This window comes from Nipponia nippon, unplaced genomic scaffold, assembly GCF_047370975.1.
Source record: "Nipponia nippon isolate SJK-2023a ecotype South Korea unplaced genomic scaffold, ASM4737097v1 scaffold_11, whole genome shotgun sequence".
Lineage (NCBI taxonomy): Eukaryota > Metazoa > Chordata > Aves > Pelecaniformes > Threskiornithidae > Nipponia > Nipponia nippon.
In genome coordinates, this window is record NW_028262302.1 from 8,982,312 (window position 1) to 9,003,726 (window position 21,415).

Here is a 21,415-nt window from a genome sequence, read left to right on the forward strand (position 1 = left end):
ACACAGATCTCACAGAGAAACAATAACAAGAATGACAAGAATGACAAAATAAGGACAAGAAACCAGCCTGGTCAGTCACACTAATTGATGGGCTATTAAGAACCTGCAGGCATCACTTCAAAGAGGGGCCAACCTGGACTTTGCAACTGATAAGGATGCAGGCCTGGGGGTCCTGGATATTGGGACGGGGGACTGGTGGGTTTATGCAAACTGATGAGGCAATGTGCAAGGGAAGGGAGTCACAGGGAACAAAGGAAGAATAAACAGAAAGTGTTATAAAAGGGGTTGGTTACATGTGAAATGGTGCTGGCCAGTGCTTTTGACCAAGCCCTGTGCCTGCTCACTGCAGTCTGTCCTATCTTCTTACTAAATCTGCATAACATTATCTATTATGTGTAGTCACAGTGGAAGTCATATTAGTTTTTGCTGAAACATAATATTTACATATGAAGGTCATATTTATATATGGTATCAATCTTAGTGAAAAGAAAGTATAGATGAAATCAGAGGAGGGGAAGGAAGACAGCAAATAAAAGGCTCACTTTACTGGAATCGGTGTCAAAACTGCAAAACTGCTGCTGTTAAGATGGTGGAAAGCCAAAAAGGGGAAAAAAGGAAATCTCTCACAAGTAATCGTTATAGAGTGTCTATTTTGAAATGTTTTAACACCTACCACCTGTACATTTCACAGGATTAATTAAGAATGTGCTGGGATAAGGGTTCTTTAACACTGAACCTTGCAAGGCTTATAGAGCTCCCTGTGCCCAGTTGCTTGCGTAAGTACAGAGGAGTGGCTGTGCAGGATCATACCGAAGCTCCGTCTCTCTCAGTCTCCTGCCTGCAGCTGTGACCAGTAAAGTATGTCCCATGAAGAGTGTATGAATAAGACAAACGTGCAGTGACACTGTCCTGGAATACTCTCCCAGTAATAGTTTGTGGTTTATGCACTTTCTGAACCTGAGAATTTGTATTTTATATGCCCAGATGTGTTTTTATCCCATGAATCTGTCCATCACTTTAGAATCCAATATTTTTACCATTTCCTCTGGTACTGTCCCATCTCAAAAGAGGCTGAAAGGAATGTGTTTCATTTTTCCATCACCCAGGTCCCTGGCCAGTTTACCAATATAAGTCACTGTTGATTTAATTTCATATTAATATGCGACACTGTACATGAGGTAGAGTTAAGAAGTGAACACCCAAACTGTCCAGCCACTTCTGCCAACATCTAGCAAAGGAACAAGGTTTGACTATCCCTGTTAAATCTACCATCAGAGTCCTCATGCAATTGCTGCCATCTCTCACTCTGCAGCTAAGCGTTTAGCTTCTTCATTTACCACTCTATTCTGTATTTTTTTTTTCTGCTCTGTGAACTCAGGTGATAGACATGGCTGTTTAGCCTGATCTGGGCTTGGTATAGGGTACCAGAGAATGAGGGGGAGAAGCAGTCATGGTCAGTGTGGTTCAAAGAGGGAATGCTCCCTCCCACCAGTCTCTCACAGGTGACAGGTAGGAAGGACACCCTTCTGCTGCTGCCATGTCTTGATGAAGAGTCTCATGCTTGGGAAACAAACAAACCCCTCAAAACCCCACAACAGGCCCCAAACTCTTGAGAGGCTTGTAGCTAAATGCAGTTGTAAAAACCTTTTTAAAAGACCAGTGCTTTTTATAAACGTGTTTAGTGTAAGGTATTAGATAATATATTGCATATACATATGCTTTCAAGCTAGTGTAAGAACTTCAGCAATGAGTCAGAATTCATCAGCAATGAGAAATAAAGCTTTCAAGCTATTTACCAAGTAAGCCAGAAAGCAATACAAATGTTTTCTTTTTAGATTTTTATGTATTCTATCACATCTGTGTCTGTAAGTTCTCACTCTAATAGTATTTTGGCTACATAGTGCATGCTGTTAGTGCTAGTTATCAGATGAATAGGTGTGATTGAACTGGATGTATACCTCTCCTATATTTTCCGCTGGATTTTTTTTGCTCTAACGTAAGAGAGTAATAGAAATTAAATAGCCAAACGTAAGTAGGCAGAGGCTGTGGCAGTTACACGTACACACAGATTGTGTGTACCTCTCAAATGGAAAATCCCTTGATGTTTCTTTGGTCCGGGTTACTAGGTACTTCTGATATTCACCAATTTTAAATGTTTGAAAATGGTCACCTGTAAGAAATGGAATATCTATCAAAGTTTTCACTTTAACCTCCCTATATGCTGAACACTGACTTTTGTAAGTTATACACCAGATTCTGTGCTTGTGCATATGTGCAGTCGAAAGAGAACTGGAATTATAAACAGTTTCATCTGAATTTTGCTTTAACTCCTTTGTACTAGTCTTTCTCTAACAGTATTTAGCATTCAACAAAAAAAAAAATCAGCTGTGCTGCAATTCTGACTTAAATACACAAGTGGAAGTGAGGAACTCCTGGCTTCTGAGATGTAATGATGGCTTTGCTTAACATTAAAATAGGGGGCTGTTAAATGGATAGTCAAGAGCTACAATCTGTATGAAGAGTTAGTATTGTTTCATATGTAAGAGCAAAGCTTTTCTCCTATTTTTCTAATCTTGATTTATTAATGGAATATTTTTGAAAAGTTGTTTTTTATTTCTATTATTATTACTTTTTCCTTGTGTTGTGGTTTAACCCCAGGTGGCAGCTGAGCCTCACACAGCCACTCACTCCCTCCCCCCTGGTGGGATGGGGGAGAGAATCAGAAGGGTAAAAGGGAGAAAACTCATGGGCTGAGATAAAGGCAATTTCATAGGTAAAGGAAAAGCCACGCACGCAAGCAAAGCAAAACGAGGAATTCATTCACTACTTCCCATCAGCAGGCAGGTGCTCAGCCATCCTCAGGAAAGGAGGGCTCCATCACGCGTAACAGTTAATTGGGAAGACAAATGCCATCACTCCAAACATCCTCCCCTTCCTCCTTCTTCCCCCAGCTTTATCTGCTGAGCATGACGTCATATGGTATGGAATACCCCTTTGGTCAGTTGGGGTCAGCTGTCCCAGCTGTGTCCCCTTCCAGCTTCTTGTGCCCCCCCAGCCTGCTCGCTGGTGGAGTGGGGTGAGAGGCAGAAAAGGCCTTGACTCTGTGTAAGCACTGCTCAGCAGTAACTAAAATATCCCTGTGTTATCAACACTGTTTTCAGCACAAATCCAAAACATAGTCCCATACTAGCTACTATGGAGAAAATTAACTCTATCCCAGCCAAAACCAGCACACCTTGTTTTAAGCCAGCTGTAAATTGCATATTTTAATGGATTACTATTTATAGATTTTTTAAAGTGCGGTCTAAAATAAGAAGAAATGACTGTGATACAACAGAATATACTGAAGGCAGTTAACATCACTAATTACATTGCAATTAATGCCACTTGCTTAGTTTACAGGGCTGATTCTAATTTCATTGTCTTATGTGTGGCTTAAGCTGCCTACTCTTACGGCTCTTAAGTGACAGATCTCATTGATACTGAAACCAACAAAATGTTCATTCATAGTTAGGTAGCTCCTGAGAGGAGTGTAGGCACCAGCCACCCCAAGAACAGAGTTCCTTGCTGTGTTATCAATTAGGACACTAGATTAACTGTCATAGAACAGCAAAGCACAAATAATGAATCAGTGCTTAGCAGTACTAGAAATACAGTGCTTAAGAGACAGATGACATTATTATCTACTAGATGCTTGGGTCATGCCTTGTGCGTTGGTACTGTATGGTCATTAAAATGAAGCAAATATGTTTAAGCTTGAATACTTCACAATCTCCACTTACGTATACCTGTATTTCTAAGTTAGTAAAAAACAGGGTTGTTTCTATGCAGATATAAAATATTTTGAAGTCTATGTGGTCTTATACTTTCTAAAAAAGCTTCTTTTTCTCATTAATGAAAATAACCAGGCTAATTTTGAGAAACAGAGTCTGTGCTAAAGATTGTTTGGGAATATCAGAAGGGAGTCAAAGTGGGAGTTTTTTCAGTTGTTAGCTGAATAACTATAGTACTTGATTTTTGATCAAGAAACTCTTTACATTCCAGGTTGACAGATGTTTGGGGCAGAGGAAAGCAAAAATGCAAAGTTCTGCACAAGCAGTCTAATGTGTTTCTTATCAGTTTGTTCAGGTTTCATTTTCTTGATATATGCAATGTAGAGTCTTTCAGGAACATACAGGGTAAACTTTTGGTGTAAATATCAAAGCAGAAAGAAAATTTTAAAACTTCAAACTGACTTTCTGACCAATGAAACTAAGAAATGCAAACTAAATGTCTTATAAAACATAAAATGTTTTTCTGAAACATTTTCTTGCCATTTTTAAAACAACTCATTTAGCAAAAATGTGATTTGTATGCTTTTGTATCTTTGTAAATATTGAAAGCATGTTTGTAATGAAAATGACCTCCAACTTTGGGTTGTTCTTTTTTGAAAGATTTTATTGAATAAATACTGAAGATTTTTTCTAGAGTTATTGAGGCTTTTAATCTGAATGAGAAAATAGAAGTAGAAATAAAAGGTAGTACTCAGGTTAGCGCAGGAGCAACTTTTTCATTAAATGGTAATGAACATTCTCATGTGTCCTGGTTTCAGCTGGGATAGAGTTAATTTTCTTCCTAGTAGCTGGTGTAGTGCTGTGTTTTGGATTTAGTATCAGAATAATGTTGATTACACATGGATGTTTTCGTTGTTGTTAAGTAGTTTACACTGGTCAAGGACTTTTCAGCTTCCCATGCTCTGCCAGGTGCACAAGAAGCTGGGGGGGAGCACAGCCAGGACAGCTGACCCCGACTGACCAAAGGGCTCTTCCATACCGTATGATGTCATGCTCAGCACATAAAGCTGGGGGAAGAACAAGGAAGGGGGGAATGTTTGGAGCGATGGCGTTTGTCTTCCCAACTAACCATTAGTAACCATTAGTTTCTGTGCTGCTGTACTGGAAAGGCTGGAACTCCAGTGTGAACTCGAGTCGAAGGGACTGTGACCTGTGGATGAGGCCACATGGGAGCAGGACACCCTGAAGCGTCTGTGGATGTGGATAAGCCCATGCCAGAGCAGGTGTGTCTCGAAGCATCTGTGGCCATGGTTATGTCTGTGCCACAGCAGGTATACCTCTGCAGGGATTGTGGCCCAAGGATAAGTCCATGCTGGAGAAGGTACACCTCGAAGCATCTGTGGCTGTGGATAAGTCCATGCTGCAGCAGGTACACCTTGAAGCATCAGTGGGTGTGCATGAGGTCATGCTGGAGCACCTCAAAGCGTGTGGCCATGGATAAGCCCACGACAGAGCAGGTACATGCCTGGAGGGACTGCAGCCATGGGTCAGGCCATGTTGGAGTAGCTTTACTTCTGAAGAGACTGTGGCTGTGGGTAAGGCCATGCTGGAGCAAATATATCTCTGAAGTCATTGTGGCCCATGGAGAAGGCAACGCTGGAACAGGTGTACCTCAAAGCGACGGTGGCTGTGGATAAGTCTATGCCGCAGCAGGTTACCCCTGGAGAGACTGGGGCTCATCATAGATAAGGCTCCACTTGGACCAGGTAAACCCCTAAGTGACTGCAGTCTGTGGATAAGTCCAAGCCAGAGCAGGGGCAAGGGGAGGAGTCCATTGCAGTATTAAACCCGATGGTCTGGTCCAAAGGGGCCAGGGATGGAGATTGTAATGGAAATACCTGTAAATTATTGTAACCCATGATCTGAGTTGCATGTTATAGGAATTACTATAGCAGGAACCACCTGAACCAATGGAGGACAAGCCTTACAAGAAGCAGTGCAAGTACAGCAGTGACCCGACCTGAGCTGGCTTTGGTGCCCAATAACTCCACACACACACCACCTCTCCTAACCTGAGTGACTGCCATCATAGATTGAGCCCAAAGTAATGGACTAAATGAACTCAATGGACATTTTGTGGACATTTGTGGACATTTATGGACATTTTCAGACATTTCATAGAGGTGGTCCATAGACTAAGGGAATGATACCTGTGTATTGTATCAAAGGGTGGGAAGCGGGATGGTGGTTAATGAAGATGTATTGGATAGTGTGGGACCTGAGCATGACGTAAATGGTATGGAATAAGGGGTGGATACTGTCCTAGTTTCAGCTGGGATAGAGTTAATTTTCTTCCTAGTAGCTGGTGTAGTGCTGTGTTTTGGATTTAGTATCACAATAATGTTGATTACACATGGATGTTTTCGTTATTGATCAGTAGTGTTTACACTAGGTCAAGCACTTTCCAGCTTCTCATGCTCTGCCAGGTGCACAAGAAGCTGGGAGGGAGCACAGCTGGGACAGCTGCCCCAGACTGGCCAAAGGGCTATCCCACACTATATGACATCATGCTCAGTATATAAAGCTGGGTGAAGAAGAGGGAAGGGGGGGACATTCGGAGTGATGGTATTTGTCTTCCCAAGTAACCGTTACACGTGATGGAGCCCTGCTTTCCTGGAGATGGCTGACCACCTGCCTGCCGATGGGAAGTAGTGAATGAATTCCTCGTTTTGCTTTGCTTGCGTGCACAGCTTTTGCTTTACCTATGAAACTGTCTTTATCTCAGCCCATGAGTTTTCTCTCTTTTACCCTTCCAATTCCCTCCCCCATCCCACCAGTGGGGAGTGAGTGAGTGGCTGTGTGGTGCTTAGCTGCCGCTGGGGTTAAACCACAACATCATGTGTGTTGTCTTTGCCTTAATGTAGGAAGGAAATTAAGTGAGCCTATTAAATATGTAAGTGCTTATAGTTGCAGTTTTTCTCACTTGGAAAACTAATGGATATTTTCCCAGTCAAGTTTTTTTCCTTTATTCTGAAAAAGCTTACTTTCTTCATTAACATACTGTGGCTGGCTGGATACTGGACTCACTTGCTAAATTTCTAATTGAAACATGCAGGTTTAAAGAAAATTTCTAATGCATGCAGGACAGGAAAAATCACAGTCCATTAATATAATGAATTCTCCATATTCATCATATGTTCACTCTGTATGTTATGGTTGGCAGGCTGGAAGTCCTGACCTGTCTTGACTTTCTTGTTTCTGGCTTTGGGCTTTAAATTCCAAAACTTGCTGCTTTCTCAGCCTGAAGAGCATATTAACACAGTTGGTAAGCTTGTGATCTTTATATGCAGTTAGACTGGGATAAACTAAAGCTAGTATATTTAAATTACTCTAATTTTTGATCCATCATAGACTGTTCTGGTTGAGAATTTTCTCAGTCTGTCTTCTTCCCACTCCAGAGAATTACTGTCCATCCCACAGCTTTCTACACACCACTGGTGCTTGATGGTCCCCAACCAATAATTATCCGCAGACTCAAACAGGCAAACAGGGACTGAAGCACCTTTTTTTTTTCTCCAAAGTTTTAAATTGCTTTAGGAGGTGGCTTAAAATGAGCAGTAATGTATCAGCCCACAGGTGTTTGAAACTCAGAGAGAACTGGAGCTTTGCAGGTGGTTGTACACAAAGGCTGGCTTTGTGTACAGAGAAGGATGCGAGAGCACTGGTATGGGTGTCAAGGTGCTATGGGTGCGGGGGAATAGGCAAGTATACCTCTTGACCAGCTGACATTCCACTGGTTGGGGGCTCGGTGGGAGCTGGGTGGATTGAGCTCAAGAGAAACATCAACGCAGTGTTGGAAAAATAGAAGTGTTTAGTTTCTTCTTACTCATTCTTGTAACAAGCATATGGAATAGGGGAGATATACTTGGGAAGTAGACAGAGCCTTCCCCTGGGATGACAGGAGTGTACATTCTCTTAATTTATATTTTTACTCAAGATACAAGTTTTAAGAATTTCTACAGATATTTTTATTTCTTGTATGCAAGTTCCAGAAGCTTGATAAATCTTAAGATGATAATATTTTTGTCTGTGTAGATCAAATATAATTATTATAATCAGATACATCACATCATGAAACAGAAAACAGAGTTAGGAAATCATTCTAATTTGTTTAAGTCTTTTCTACTGAACTGTTCTTAAACAGCAGCTATGGGAAAAGTTTATCATTTGTTCTTGATTATTCTTCAGACTGTTCATTGACTATAAATTATGTAAGTGTATTCCCAGATGTACTGGAAAACCAAAGATTACCTCATCCAGCAATGACAGGTTGTAACTGTAAGCTTAACAGACGCTATAGGCTAATTTTCCAAAGCATTTCCTCCTATTTTTGGAAGAGTCAGTCTGCTAGAGATCCATTCTGTTAAGAACTTGGCTGTTGATAAGTATCTATGTTAAATATTACCTGTTTTTCTGAAACCTCCTGCAGATGGGTAAGATACATAATTCTGTTATCTCCTGAAGTGCATCTTTAACTGGGCTTAAGCTAAAAAATAACAGTATACATGCCATCCCCACGTCTGAGATTTAGGAAGGAAGAATGTTGTATTTATTACAAAGTATATGTAGAATTCTGTGGAGGTAGTATGCAATTGCTCTAATTCAGTCTTGGCTGGTATACCTGAATTTCTTGCTTGGAATGAGGGATGGGATATCTTTGTGGAGCCTGAAATTATTAAAAGAATGCTTATACTCTTAACACTTCATTTACTTCAACAGGCAAATATGTTTGCAGGTCATGGTCTGGAGTTTTGGAAGGTCCATCATTACCACTGAAAGCTGAGTTCCTATTGTAATTTAGATTGAGGGAGCACACCAAGCAAACCAAGCGACACAATGAAACAAGAATAGAAAAGAGGCAAAGATGGAAACACTGGGAAAAGGAAATATAAGAATAGAAATACTGGAGCAGAGCTGGAGTTGTGTAGAACTTTTTAATGTTAAATTATACTTACCAAGATATTAACAGCCAAACTTTTATTTCTACAGGAGGTTTATGGAGACTCATCTAAGAACAATTCCAAGTGATGCTTTTTCCAATCTCCCCAACATCTCTAGGATGTAAGTTCTCTTTCTGATATTATTCTTCTAGCTCCTTTATTAAAAATCACTTTCCTTCTCCAAAATTCTGTCTTTGTGTATAAAATCTTCTGAAATGAAAATATTCTTGCACCTTTGTTACCTCACCATTTACATTTTAGAACTGCAGGTTGTCATCCCATTGTTACAACCTGAACCAGCTATAGTAAGGCATACTAGGCATTTTTCAATAAGAGCGCACCTTTATTGAAGTAGATGTGGTAAATAAGGCTATAAAACTTTTTTTTCCCCCAGTTCACAAAATGTGTCAACGGTTTCATTTGTAAGAAATGAACATATTCTATTGATGGTCCTGGCTAAAAATTTGTTTCCAGCTCCCAGCATGATTCGTAACTTATTTCATTGGAGACCCTGTGGCATTTCTAGACTAGGGATGGACGTTCACCAATACATTAGTATTTGTGTGATGTGAGAGGAACTTCCATTGTGTCACTTCCTTTGTATGTAAACACATGCATGGATACAATCCGTAAATGCACAACCAGCAGCCTCTACCTATTTGCCTCATGTCAACATTTGTCCCATTGAAAGTAGCAGCCTTTGCACTGCACTGTTCATTGATGTCAGCAGTCTTGAGGCAAAGTTGTCCCACCTTTGTTTCTTCTTCTTGGTGGCTGGCCCATAATCTATCATCCTGTGCATGGCTATTTGATGCGGGGAACTTCTCTACCATCTTCCAATTCACTCCCTAGAATCAGAGTCATGTAATTTAGAAGGGACCTCAGGAGGCCTCTAGTCCACAACCTGCTCAAAGTTGGGCCAACTGTAATGTCCGACCAGATTGTTCAGGGCTTTAGCCAGTCTGGTGTTCAGCTTTATCTGTGTCCACTGTTAACTAAATAAACCACCTCATTCAGCAAGAGGCCCACATTTTTCTTGTTCAGCCTTTTATTGATAATGTAGCCCAGCCTTTTATTGATAATGTAGCCATAGGAGCTCTTCTTGTTGTCCTTGACATTCCTTGCAAGTCTCAACTGCTTTGGCTGAATGGCTGAGGTGGACTACTATTTAAGAATTCATGAAACAGGACTTTGCGGGGACGTGGAAGTCTGCCTAATTATATTTTATAGTTTCATCCAGGTGCATTGAAGTAATAACTTTCTAAAATCCTTATAAGTAATTGTTCTTGAATATCTGCAGCCTCATTTACCATCTCAGTTTAATCAGAGAGATGATGTATTGTTTGGGGTTTTTTTGCGGGGGCGGGGGGGGGGGGAATGTCCCTCATATGATGTATAGTATCATATATAAACCTGATAAACTTTGTTCAAAGAGAGTTTTATTAAATGTAGAAGGATGTCAACTCGTCTTCAGCTTTCAGTGACACATAATCCATTGCTTAGATGCTTTTCAGATTGTAAAGTTCTCAAATTGTAATGTTTATGAATTTGTAAAAGCATAGGTGAACAGGTGAAAGCATAGATGAATAGGTACTTTTTACACATCTTAAGATAATATGTTGGCATCCATGTCAGTTTATTTGGTTTGTGATTTCAAGGCTACCTGGGAAAACAAATGTCAATATCTTCCCCAAATTATTCTTTAAAGAGAGTATCTGAATATGGAGTTTTACCTTCCCCTTACTCCACATTTATGTGTAGGAAAATAGCATAGATACATTTGAGTATAGCAGTAAGCTACCTAAAATCATGACCTGATGTAGTAGCGTTACACTCTCTCTCCTGCTGTGCAATGCCTTCTGGATTACCACATTTCTCTTTCTCTTGTGAAAAGCCTGTCAAGAATAGACAGTTGTTCAAATTTGAATAGTGTCAATGCCCTTCTGGATTTTTTCTTATAGCATTACTACTACTACAAATCATGAACTCCCACCTTCTTGATATAAACTTTGGGTTAAGGAGCCAGTACCTGTATTTTAACTACAGCTCTTACATATATGTCTTGGCCTCTAAGGTACCACGTGTCTCATTTGCCTCTCCCACCCCATAATTTCCATCAGCAATGAAAATTACCCAATCATTCCTTGCTTTGTAAACTCATCTAGAAAATGTTCTAAAGTTTCAATAGGGTGATAGAGACTGTGTTTACTGTTCCAAATATAGCACTTCGTTTTGCTGTCTGGTTTCTACCATGTAATTTCCATAAATAAACCTTTTTTTCCCTCTGTACTCATTAGAAAATTTAGTTGTTCTCCTTATGAACCTTGTTTAAACAAACATTTTAGAGCTACTATTTCTCTTAAATTAATGCATATCTGTGTACTCTTGATAGCCAGAAGTAGAGATTGTTTCCCTGTGCTGCTTTGCCACCGGAATGAAGCAAAAAGCATTTCAATGAAATGCTCAAGTGCAAAACTAATTCCTGTCAGAAATGCATCAGTGCACTGAAAAAAAAGGTTTTATAAGGTATTGAGATTCAAGAGAATTTTCTGGTTTACATCCTTAAAGTTGCAAATACATTAAATCTTGGTAGAAGTGCTTCACGTGGTATTTCCTACTGACTTAGGACAGGTTAAACATTCAGTATTTTTAAGGTCAAGGATAAGGAACCCATTTCCTGGGCTCAGGATGATGCTTTGGGGTCACATTCATAAGTACCTCACAGACACCTGACCTGTAGCTCCGTGAGCAGTTTTCTCCACAGCTTCTCCCCGCAAAGTTGCATCCCTGCATTGCAGTGTTCTCTGCCAGCAGCCCCATGCAGAGCATATTACCCCTTGAGCACTGTTTTCCTCTGTGCAACACAGTGCCTTTTCACGCCCTGTGCCCACTGCTGTCCCACAGCCAGTGCCACCACATGGTTCCCTACACCTAGCATGCACTGCACCACAGTGCTCCCACACCTCCCCTGGCCCCCAGTGCCAGCCCATACAGTGTGGCCCTAACCCAGGGCTTTGATTGCCTCAGCTGCTCCTGGTTGTCCTCTCATGAAGTACGCCACACATCACCAAGCTGTCCTCCATCAGCAGCAGAGGAGAACAGGGGCAGCTGGTGGGCAGCAACACAGGGGATGCTGAGGCTGGAAAAAAAGAAAAAAAGGTGGAGAGAGGGAGAACGAAGAAGTTAAGGGCAGGGAGAAGGTCTTGTGGCTGCTGCCATGTGTCGATCTGCTTTAAATCCTGTGTTCTCAGGCTCTTTCTGAATGGGCAATGGTGATTAAAGTGTTATCTGCGAACAGACTTTCTCGGAAGCTGTGCATTTGCTGTTTAAGCTATGACTGTATTCATGATGGGTGTTGCATTTTGAAATCCTGCAAATTAAACACAGCTGTTAGGGAGAGGAGGTGCTGAATTGTAACATGCCTTCAAAATGGGAACTTAAACATGCCTTCTCTCTTCTTGTGATGCAACTCCTTCCACTTCTGATTGGTATGATTTTTATTTCTTACATTTAACGTGTTGTATTATGTGTTTATTAGCCAGAGCCCAAAGGTTTTTGGAGGCACTCTGAATGCTCAGAAGTAAATATTTATGCACCATTAATACATGTTTCTGTTTGACATTCCTGTCTCAGAGGAGATATAGAATGTGTTTGTGTGGTTTTTGGGTGTTTATCTAGATGACACTAAAGCAAATAAAACTACTCATTTCCCTGTCATCAATGATGATGTGGTTTAATTAATGTACACAAATACATCTGCTTATGAAGCAGAAGAGTGGAGGTCAACACGCAAAGAAAATAAGGCTTTTCCTTCCCACTTTTGTCCCACAGCTGACAGATATAAAACTGTAACTCAATCAGCTCCAAGCCAGGCTGTACAGTAAAAATGTGACATACATCATGGTGGGAAGGGATGTGGTGGCTGTAGGGGTGAGGGAGGGGAGGAGGAATCCCCGTTGCCACTCTTCTGCCTCTTCTCATATGTGAGATGAAAGCACTTGCATGCTGGATGTAAGGTGACCCATTTTGAGCATGGAGCACACAAAAAGTACTCTCCAATTCCTAGCTCCAGCATGAGGATTCAATGTTTGCTCATTATCCGTTTTTAATTTCATTTTCTGCCCAGCTGATTTATATATAGCTGTTTGCTACATAGAACAATTTTTTTATGTGTCATTGATATAACCTATCATTTGGTATGTTAAAATATAGGCTCTGTTAAAATGGAATAATTAGTTTTCTTTTAAGACTGAAACTCCGATTTCCTGGGCAATAGACATTTATTGCTTACAGGAAAACAAAAGTAAAGCATCTCACATAAACATCTACGGCTGCAATACTCAGTCACAGAGGTACAGACTGGAAATACTTTCTTTAGTGTATTCCTCTTTTATTATCTGCCTTCCTTTTGGAAGAGACAAGTAGCTTTGTAAAAGCAATATTACTGTAGAAAGAGAATCTGTTGGTCATACAATCTCTACTAGTTACTTTTCTGGTATCTTTTCAAACACTGTTGAATACATCTCCTAAGTGACTATTAAAAGTAAATCTCATGTTAGAAGAGTTAAAATTAGTTCAGGTAATATGCTTTCAGCCCCAGTCTGGAAAGGACATAAATTCCCTTGGAACAGTTAGTGATATTAGTCGTCTGCTGGTTGTTAGAGCATGCGTTGGTCACAAAGTATTCTTTCCAATTTTAAAACATTTTAATTATTTTTTAATATCCATTGAAAGAAATAAAGATTTATCTTCTTTAAAATTTCCACAAAAAATAAAAATCTGATCCATAATTGATTGTATTGAAAAGCCCTCCTGGGTTAAATGATCATATTTGAATTTGCTGTTTACTATTATTACTCTTAATATTGTCATTGGAAAAAATGGAAAGAATGTTAAAAATCATCTCTATTTTGTTTAAGGAACACAACCCAATTAGTATTCATGTAAAATACCAGTTGATATTTTTTAAGTTAAGTACGATTCCAGGTCTTTGCAGGTCTATTGATTAAAAATGAGGAAAGGCATATGATGCAGTCTCTTTATTATTACATTTTATTTTATTTTGACAGCTAAAATTGACATCTAAGACTCTTCTAGTCAGTTTAATTTTGTGCATTTAAAATAATGACCAAGTTGCTCAGAGTATGTGTCACCATGCAAAATATTAAAAACTGAATCAGTAACTTTGAATATCAAAAGACAGTACTTTAGATATTTTAATAATAGTAAAGAATATACAAGGCATTCCAATTATTTTAAAAGATCTAGAGGTTAAAAATATGATATCAAATATTATTAGAAAAGCAAATACAATATAGGAATACATCTTTTAAATGCTATTCTAGCATTAATAAATTTTAAAACTAAGAGATATTCTGAAAGACAGAATCAGATATTTTAACCCGAATAGTAATGTCAGTTACACTGAAAAATCTGCCCTAGTTAGTTGTATTGCAACTTTATTCACACTTCAAAGCTTTTAACAGTAGTTCCAGTATTATCATCCTCCTAACAATGGTGGAGAGACTCTATAGAGCTATTTTCTCATCACGTTCAGTAGATCACTAGCAGTACAAACGCGACTCATTCTAAATTGTGTGCAAATAAATATTTCTTAAGCTTGCTATCTGGTTTTGCTTCTGAGCCACATTACTCCTTACATCCTTTACGACATTCACTGTATGGCTAGAGTTTCTCTCTAAATTCATGTGAGAACACGTTTTTTTCCTCAGCAATATCAAAGCATTTGTTGCCCTGATTATTTGTTTCTCCCTAGAGAAATTGTGACAGCTGTTGCAGTGATGGCCCAAGGACCATCTTTGTTTCTTTCCTTCCTTTTTAATTCTTCAATATAGAGAAATATGCCAATTTACCTGAGGGCTAGATCCCCTTAGGGAACTTCAAGGTGATCTTAAGTGGGGAAAAGGGAAGAAATATCATTCCGAAATGTGAAATATGGATGTTTGCTTTTGCTGCTTAATAGCCCTGTTGTGTTTTTTTGATTTAACTGTATTCTGCAGTATAGTGTGCATCTAAGGCATCAGTCAGAATCAAAATCCTGTTAAAGTTTCTTACTCAGACACTGTCCATGTGTCTGGCAGTGTCATGGCAGTTGAATGAGAAAAAGGATGAGAGGAAAAATAAAGTGACATTATAGGCACTACCCATGGCTTGCCAAGGTCTGAGACTTGTTTCTTTTTCTGTTTGCTGGCGTTTAGCTACATCTCCATAGATGAAACACTTCAGAGTCTGGAGGCCCATTCCTTCAACAGTTTAAGTAAAGTAACTCATATGTAAGTACTGTAATTAAATAAACAAATACAGCAATAAAATAAATTTGGGGATGTGTGGAAATAACATGCATGTTCTCATTTCCTTTCTCCGTAATGTGGAGTCAGTCTCTTTTTTGATTTGTGCTTTCTTTCCCTACATCTTTTTGGTTCCCTTGCTCTTCTGTATCCTCCCATAGAAGTGTAAGAAAGTGTAGCGAAAAATATGTGGGACTACATTATGAGATTGATGGCAAGTTGAAATAAACTGGCAACTAAGAATTATGTCTGTCAAATTACCGAAGGTAAGTAAGTGTAAAGCAGTAATATAAGCACCAGAAATAAAATCAGAAGGGCCAAAGCACAGAATAAAATGGCAGTAGCTGGAAACATGAAGAATAATAAGTAATCATTCTGGGAGTGCACTAGTAAAATGAAGAGTGTTTATCTGGTTATTAAATGGAACAGGAATGTTATGGACAAAGGCTTCTGGGAAGTGGTTTTATACCTTTTTGTTCTGACCAGGCCTCACCAAATGATGCACTAGGGCAGTTACAAAAGTGGTAGCATACCTGCATCCAGGGAGTTCCTGTCGTTCAGCAGTACCCTGTCAAAATGAGAAGGTAATGTATTGAATAGAGCTTCATAGGATCCATCCTGCATCTGGTACTCTTCAATGTTTCTATTACTAATCCAGATGAGGGAACTGAAAGTGTACCAGTGTCGTAAAGCTCAGATGAGTTGTAGTTTGGCATATTTCAGAGAAGATTTGTTTGCAGAGGTTCCATGGGAGAGCACTGCAGTTACCATGGATCCAGAAAACATTGTCAAAGAGGAAAGACTTTTGTGTCCAGAAAGAAAACGTGCCAAAGGCAGATATATCTTCTAAGGTTGTTGCAAGGGGTGAAAGCTACAATCCATTTTCCACACTGATGTTTGACAAAGCAAAAATAATAATAACCTTAAATTAGATTAGGCAAGATTCATGTTAGACTCTAGGAAATGTTTTCATATGGCTGGCATAAGTAAATACTAGAATTGTTTTCCTGGGGAGGTTGTCCCTATCACTGGAGACCTTTAAGGCTGTGTAATCAGAAACTCCATAGGTCTATTTAATCTTCACTCGGAGAAAGCGATTGAACTAGATGATCTCTTAACACTGCTCTATTTTCTGTAATTTTTTTCCTTTTACTTTACACAGTATGAAACAGAAAGGTTAATAAAATTAAAGGCAATAATATCATTACTGTTACTGTAGATAGACAGCAACTAATGCTGGAAAGTGGAAGAGCCTCCCCTAAGAGTACCTGACAAGCAGAGCTATAAGTAGAGTCCAGAATCCTGAGACCTAGTTCAGTCCAATAACATGCTCCTGTAATATTCTGAAAGAGTTTCAAAGGAAGGCCTTGGTGTGGTAACAGTACTTATCTTTGGTTATAAAGCCATTCCCTCTCCTGTAGATGTTTTTTCCAAGCCTGTCGTCTTCATGTTTTCTCTTCCTCTTTCACAGTTGTTGTGTCTTTAGGATTTCTTGTTTAACACAAATGAAAATTTAATGAAACATTTACTGGCAGCACATTTTATAAGCAATGAATAAAGCATTTGGCACTATGCACTACAAATTCCTCATGCGGTACTCGTTTTGTGGTTCACCTTACTAGAAGTTAAAATGCTCTTGGGCCATAGGATTTCATTGCAGGATTCTTCTATGCAATATGCAGTATCTTGTCTGTTTTAAATTATATGGACATAAAAGCTTCTTGAGGATGGCTTGAGGAAAAAGCAGCTAGCTGGCTAGATAGCTGTTTTCTATTGTTTCTGTATTAGATTCAAAGTGGAGAACGGACTAGAAAAATCTCCCTCAGGATCTTAATTCATAACACAAACCTGATCCCCTTCAAAGGGTAATGTAATATAACTGTTTGAATATAAAGAACTCTTCCAGAAAATGTGCCCTTTTCAATGTGTGACTAGTTTGAAGGAGTGGTGGATAGAGCTCTGGTGTTGCCTCCCAAGGCACTCGTTCTTGTGATGTGCTCTGTAGCACTGCCTAATTTGCATTACTTTCTATTATTTAAAGAGTTGGCGAGGAATATGAGTAGAAGCCTTTTCTCTTGTCCTCTTCGAGTCTCTAACCACCCCCAAAGCACGTTTATATTCCTGCCTGGGAGGACAGCCAGTGCCCCTTGCCATAAGCATGCCTCTGTCACGGCTGCCCTGAAGTCGGGCCAGAGCACACCAGCAAGGTCCAAAATTGCCACATTACCACACGCATGCCAGGTCCCAGGCCTGGATGTGCTGTCCGTGACCGGGAAGCTGCAGCCCTGGGCAGGCATCAGCAGAGCTCGTGGGCACCTATGCTCATATCGCCTACGGCACAGGCTGCAGGGAGGGCATGGTGGGGAGGAGGTTTTCTGATCTGCTATACAAGGGTTATAGTAATGTGGGACTCCATATATTTCTCACAAGGCACTGCCAAAAAAGAAACTGTACGCAGACATACAAGATATATATTTTTTTTTTTTTCCTGCACAAGATCCAAAAATACTGCCCAGGACAAGACAGCAGAACTCTGCTCACAAAAGCTATAGACAAACCCCAAACCTTTGCAGATAGCCCACGAAGAAGGGCTACTTCTACCACTCAAAAGCGCTTACCAGGTTTTTAAAATCTGTTTGGAAGTAAGGCACATGTATTATTTAATCAGGGAATATCCGGGCATCTGGCAAATTAGGTAGTTGCATATAAGCTGTAAAAGAAAGCAAGTTATAAATTTGACCATTTTTTCTGAATTGCTTCTGTAACTCTTCTGATTTGTTAATGCTTATAGTTGTTGGGTTTGATTTACTTTCCAAAGAACAAGATTATTCAGGCATAAATGTATATGTTGTGCTATACATTTGTTTAATGTTATCCCCTTGGATAGTATTTTCAAAGTATTATTGCTAAAATAATACTGGGTAAAGATTATAATAGGGTATTTTAAAGGAGGTTGAAGTTATTCTAACAGTTTTGAAAAGTCATTTCACAGAGTTTCATTTTCACAGGTTGTGTTTCATAGACTTTTCATAAAGTGAAGTTTTATGTAAATAATCTTTGTACCCTAATTTAAACTTATACACACAGTTTCGTTTTAAAAACATTTGTTTTTAAATATAAGAACTTTTAGGAGAAAATTTAGTGTTTGTGGAAGGGAGGAACTAATTGCTTTGGCTTGAGTCAAGTGTCGTGTGAATAGGCATCCTGTGTTCGTCATCATCCCTGTCTGCCAAGCCTGTTAGTGTGCTTCAGCTTTGGTCTTCAGAGCTCCATTTTCTTGGTCCTTATTCAGTTCATGTGCCTCTGTCCTGACTTTCTGTTCCTTCCAGACCCCAGCTGTCTTTAATCATAGGTCATATTTTTATGAACCTATGCCTGTCAAGTGCTGAGCAACTTCTGCAAACTAAGGATACTGATCACCTGTTGTATTTTAATGGACAAAATCTCATTTCGGTTGTAATTAATGGCAAAATTCCCGCTCTATGAAGATGAAAATCAGGGCCAAGACTTTACGGGTTTTTTTCCCCCAATAGTGTTAAATTGGTCTCACAATGGTTTGTTGTTTCTTCTTTTTGCCTTTACCTTTTTTAAGTATGTCTGTGAGAGAAACTTAACATGTTTACAAATTCAGAACTGTCTCTCCTGTATAATGGCATAAGTATTTATTTTTTTCTAGATATAATTGTGAAAGTGTCTGGTTAGCAGTCAATGTCTCTGTGTAGTTGTAGCTTGGTAGCATTACACTAAATAAAAAGCTTTTGTAATTAGGTCATTTTTTCTCAGGAAAACGTTCCTGTGGAAGGAACCCCAGAAAAATTCACTCTCTCTTTTCCCCTTCTCTGTGTCTCTGCTCACTCTCCTCTGATCTTTCCCTACTCCCTTCTCCTCCTTACTACAAAAGCTCTCTTCTCTTATACAGCCACATGAAAAGCCCTCTCAGCATTTGGGAACAGGGCCAAAGGTTACGGTTCAAGTGGCTTGCCCTCGTATATGCAACGTCATTCGGAGAGCTGGTGAGGGACCGCTCTCCATCTCTGCAGTGAGCTGGAGCCAAGGGCCAGGGCAGCTCTGCCAGCCTCCAGGCCAGGGCTGTACTTCTCTTGTTGGGCAGCTTGTGGAGCCAGGTCGTGGGATACGGTGCTGCAGAAGGGAGAGGTGATTTGATGGAAATATTTGCGAAGCAACTGGAGAGGGAGACTGAAGAGACTTGAGGTGACTGCTGTATACCTGCAGTGAATTTCAGGACACTGGGACAAGTGCTGTGTAGAAAAATCTTGTTAAAAGCTGCAGTCTGATGGTAGGGAATAGACTGGCAGGAGCCCAAGCCAGTTTTCTGGTGCTAGTGGTGCAAAGGCTTGACAGGTGAATGTCAATGAAATAACATGGATAGTTTGGCTGTAGGGGAAGAATAAAACTTGGAAGTATATATACAAGTGAGAGAAGCCATGGAAGCTATAGGCAAAGTAAGTCTAAGAAGGTAGAGAGGGGTCCCAAGTTATTACAAGGAAAAAAAGTGCTGATTTGAAACATTTCAGAACTGCTGACCTGGATATCCTTAGTCTTTGTAGGTATCTCAGCACAACATAATTATATTGAGACTCTATGGCCAGATTTGCAATTTCTGGATTCTGGTCTTGAACAAACTCAAGTATGTGTCAATATTGCAAAGCAGCTATGAAAGACATGTCTGGCAAATGAAGTTTAGAAGCCACTTAAATATGTAAATGTTTGTGCTTTTTTTTAATGTTACTAAATTCATACAGGATATTAAGTAGCTTATTAACCTTTCTAGAAGTTATCTGGCGAACTTATGTCTCATTAATTAATTCATTAGACTAATATTTGAATATTTCTTAATATTAGTTTCATTTTTAGATTAATTTGCATTTGGAACTAAATATTTATATCTTTGTAACTGAACATAAGTTCATAGTTATTTCTAAGTCCTGACACAGGACTTCATATCATCAAGTGACTTTCTCTGCACATCTGTTCTTGACGTGTTAAACTTTTTAAACTATTTTCTTTAAAAAGCAAAATTGAGTTCCTGTTCATGGACAGTCAGGTGGCGGTTTGATTGTGAACCTAGTGTATTTTTAATTACTAGTCTGAGTGCCAGACATAAAATTTAAGACATTGATTGTCTTTAAAGCACAAATAAGCCAATTCTTAATTGTTTTATGTACTTTTAAAAATAAAGCAGAAGATTAATAGTTTGTAAAGTAACTTTGAATAATTTTGTGAATATTCAAAAATAATTCTGTTATCTTGTAGGTAGGTAGCAGCATCCTTCTTTCTTATGAGCATCTCTAAGTAATTTTAGCTAGGACTGCAAAGTGAAATGTTTGTTCAGGGCACCTTTTGCCTCTCTACATGAATGGTCAACAAAGATGCCTATCAACCGTCTTTCAGTTTAAAGCACTTCATTCCCAGAAGGACCCAGAATTGTTATATTGCTGTTGGATGCAGAGTTTAAACACTGTATGCTAAGATTAAGTTGTATTTATAGAGTGTGTCAAAGTTCCATTTCAAAAGTCACTTAAAATCAGCTCTCATAGACACTTAGATACCTGGGAACTAGCCTACTAGACATTTTTAAGTGTACTCTTTGGCTTTATCTGCATTTTAGGCAGCTAAAACTACTAATAGTTTTCCTAGAGCTGCTTTTAACTTTCTAAATCAGTGGGTTTCAATTCACCAATTCAGAAAAGCTTACTGATAAATGTGCAAACCCTGTCTAATGAATCTACCGAAAATCTACTTGCTTTTCTTAGTTTTTTGGATCCTTTGGAAGTAAACCTTACACCACAGCAGTCTTTTGATTAGAATTTGAAAATTACTATCATATAACATTTAGGCACCTTTGAGTATATTACTCATGACTGATTAATGTAAAAGAAATCATGAAATCCAGTTTGTATATCACTATTCTGTTAACTGATGAGATTGGAACTATTCAAATATCTTTTCTCCTTATGGCCTTAACTTCATAGGCTCCAATATTGATGGAGCTATAGACATCCTTTAAATCTGTGATTTTAGGGGGGGATTCCTTCCAGTACTCTGAGATTAATGATGTTTGAGTGCGCAAAACAAGGACAGCAGCACAGTTCATGAATGGAACTGAATTTGAAGATCTTTCTCTTTTTCATGCGTATGAAATGAGAGCCCACATATTCAGCCAGTCAAGTGCAAGAGCCACATTTGACTGGACTAGAAGTAGGGAAAATAGGATTTTTCTCCTGATTTTTTCTTAAGCATAGCATTCACTTTGGTCAAATCACCTTTTACCTTTTCATACCTCTCTCATGCTCTTTCTCATCTATTTTGACTA

At 39.2% G+C, this 21,415-nt stretch overlaps 1 protein-coding gene across 1 annotated transcript in view; it reads left to right on the plus strand.

Moving 5' to 3' along the window:
• TSHR (thyroid stimulating hormone receptor) overlaps nucleotides 1–21,415 on the plus strand; it is a 69,771-nt gene that overhangs the window by 20,533 nt on the left and 27,823 nt on the right. The window contains exons 2-3 of the mRNA XM_009477234.2: nucleotides 8,823–8,894; nucleotides 14,992–15,066. Of these exons, the coding sequence (XP_009475509.1) occupies nucleotides 8,823–8,894; nucleotides 14,992–15,066 (147 nt within the window). The remainder of the gene's footprint in view (nucleotides 1–8,822; nucleotides 8,895–14,991; nucleotides 15,067–21,415) is intronic.